General features: G+C 28.6%; 1 protein-coding gene across 1 annotated transcript; it reads left to right on the forward strand.

Moving 5' to 3' along the window:
* Positions 1–2475: 2475 nt before the first annotated feature.
* LOC135961316 (uncharacterized) lies at positions 2476–3060 on the forward strand. The gene is made up of 3 exons (XM_065512810.1): positions 2476–2534; positions 2600–2681; positions 2758–3060. Exons 1-3 carry the CDS (start codon positions 2476–2478, stop codon positions 3058–3060), a joined length of 444 nt encoding a protein of 147 aa, XP_065368882.1.
* Positions 3061–3382: the final 322 nt, after the last annotated feature.

Below are 3382 nucleotides of genomic sequence, written 5' to 3' on the forward strand. Positions count from 1 at the left end.
GGTATTTACCCAAATGTATAAACTATGTTGTAGAAAATTTGGTGAACAAACACGTTGTGCTGCAAAATTTCATGAATTTTATAATAAACTAGTTGACCGGCTTCGCCCGGTAGCATTTACTAATGTTAATTCGTCATGTTTCTCCAACCCTGCCTGATCTTATTTATTTGCAAATAAAATATCTAAATTTTCACTGCATACTTTGGGGCTTTTTATTACAGTTGACTGGACTCAAAAACGTCGATTTTAGCCGTAATTTTTTATTTTTTTTTCTTTACAAACCATCTCCTGAAAATTTCAAATCGAATAAAAAAAAATCAGCCAAATCGCTCCAGCCATTCTCACGTGATGACATTACATACATGGACCATTTAATTTTTATATATATAGATAGATATAAATTGTAATGCTTACAGAGCACTTGAAAAGTAATGAACAAATACTTTTCCACCATGTCGAAGGAGATATTTTTTCTATGCAGTTCCACTCAAAATGTTTGGCCCACAAATTCTCTCCAGCTTCATAGTTTGCTAGGTCCGCCATTATATTTATATTCAAATTGGTACCCATATCCTAAATAAACTTCATAGCAATTAGAGAACCGGATGAACTTAAATCATGCCCTTGGCTATTGGGGTCAAGGAAACTAGCAGCCAAATGTATTGGTTTAACAAACAATTTCAAACTTTCATTAAAAAGAAAGACAACACTTCTTGTTTTTCTTTATCATCAATTTCAGTTATTGGTATAACTGCATCTCATAGCTTATTTCGAATGTCTTTAAAAGCTAAATATAACCGATGAATACAATATTGGTTGAATTCGAAAATAGATATTCATTGCGCCATCGCACAGTGCGGCCAAAGGCACACTGGCACTTTTAGGGTAGAAAACGGGTGAAAGCTTTGTTTTGGTACTTTTTTAAGCCAATAAATACACAAATAAATTTTAAATCAAAAAATACCAAATATAAATTTTGTATTTTTAACTAAGGAGTAAAAATAATTAATATTTGGTACTTTTTCCATAAAAGAATATTTTATTATGATCTACGATACCTAATGGGGAAAAAGGTACCAAAAAGAGAATTAAACCGGAAAATAAATTGAATTTAAACCTATTAAGACAATTTTGATAATATTTTAAATGTTGACTCCTCCAAACATACGACAATTAATTAAATCTGTGTTAACAGTTTGGTACATTGTTCAAGATGGTAATGGGAAATTGGTACATTGTCTTTTAATGATACATATGACTATATGCTTTGTTTCATTTTTCAGAAAATTGAAAAAGGTCTCTCTTTTCGGTAGTTTTATACCACTGAGCTCGCAATCTTTGATTCTAAATTTTTATCGATAAGTTAAAAAGTATCATTAGAATAAAATGTACCAATTTCCCATTACCATCTTGAACCATGTACCAAACTGTTACAAATGGCAAATGGAATCCTCTTTATTCTAGTCTTATAATAAATCCATACCAGTTAAATTAAAGAAATATTCAAATATTTTTAAGTACAACATTTGAAAAAGATATTTTATATTTTTCTATCTCATTTTAAGTGATTTGGTACAATCAGTTTCAAAAAAGTACAATTTTTAATGCTTGTTGGTACAATTTATAAATTTCATTTGCCATCCCTGGTCTAGAGGCTGGGTTATTGAAAATTATAGATAATTAAAATATACTATGGATAACATACATATAATTGGGGTATTCACACAGTCTACTATTTGGTCATAATGTCCTAATGTATTATGATAGCTTAAACAAATGTTTGTTGTGTTTCAAGCGAAAAAGTTCTAAACTAATAAGACTATTTGAACTATGTATATTGTTTTGTCATAAAATTATACCTTTTTTGGGTTAAAACACAACAACAACTATTATAGTATATTAGGACATTATGACAAATCAATAAATCTTTAATATCGTGAGTACAACAAAAAATTAAAAAAAAAATATATAATATCGAGTAGGTAAGTTGTTGAAAGACAATCGTATTCTTTACAGGTGTTTTGAAAAGGATTAACTCATAAAATGTATGCAAATAACAATGTCCATATTAAAACATTACATTTGGAACATTTTTATGCGATTTAATCTGAAATACATATGAAAAGAAAATTCCTGTTTTGGATTATTTTCCACACATGTGTGCATAATTTTACCTGTAAATTACTAAGGAAAACTTAAAGATGTTTTAATTAGGTTTAAATGCTGCGGCTGCAAATTTTTCTGTTACCTAAAAGCGCACACAAATTTTAAAAATGTCCCCTTAACGATTAAGTCTTTTATGAGCTAGAACATAAATTAGGAACAAGACATCTGATAATATGTTATGTTTTTTTAAAGTATAAAAGACTAAAGATTTACGAATTTCTTATACACAACCAAAACGATCTTGGCACAGTAAGCATCAAGAACTTCAGTTGGCAATTTAAATAAATACTTTAAATAATTTTTTGGAAAATGGCACCAAAAACTAGAGTTGAATATGTTGTTTTAAAATTAACATATTCCATACAAATGTAAGTATTTAATTTTCATTGATCATTTATAAACCATGTATTTAATAATAACCATTTATTTACAGGTATCCTCAATCCTGTCCTCAAATTACAGTGTCACGCAGGAAGCGTTCACCATGTGACTCCATACCTCTAGTTAATGATTGGGTAAGTTTTATAGCAACAGATTAATATTTATTCTAAATTTGTACTTACAAATAATTTTCATTCTTTCTCTTTTTAGTTTGATCGCATCATGACTCAAGAGAAATCGAGTATACCATCCACTGCAAAGGTACGTTATTGTGAGTGGCATATAACATCGGGCAATGCAGAATTGTTTACGGCAAATGGTCATCGTTTCGAAAATATGTATTTTATAATGGGTAAAGAATCCGTACATACGATGTTTTATATGTGCGAGCATATAAATACGGAAGGACGTCTTTCTTTAACTGCACATATTTGCCGCGGCTGTTTCAACAATGAGTTTGAAATTGTGGAATCCGTTAAGGGCTGGCTGATGGAAAGGACCGGTTGTAACTAATTAATTTAAACTTAGCTTTTAATTTAGTCTGTAATATTAGAAAATAGTGATTCCTTATATATAATTAGTATTAGTATCAAAAAAATAATAATAAATAATCATAATTGCTTTTGGTAGTTATGTAAAATATATATAAACATGTGGTTTTTAATTAAACCGGAGTATTTTTATGTTGTTCAAAAATGTTTGAAATTTTCTTTTGAAAATTTTGTATTTTTTTATGATTTTCAGCTACAAAATGAGAAAATATGAGCAAAATTAACTCAATTTTTATTATGATTAATAACATTTTTTAGTTTCAGATATTGTTAATTCATCTTAA

This window comes from Calliphora vicina, chromosome 5 (assembly GCF_958450345.1).
Source record: "Calliphora vicina chromosome 5, idCalVici1.1, whole genome shotgun sequence".
In the NCBI taxonomy this organism is placed as follows: Eukaryota; Metazoa; Arthropoda; class Insecta; order Diptera; family Calliphoridae; genus Calliphora; species Calliphora vicina.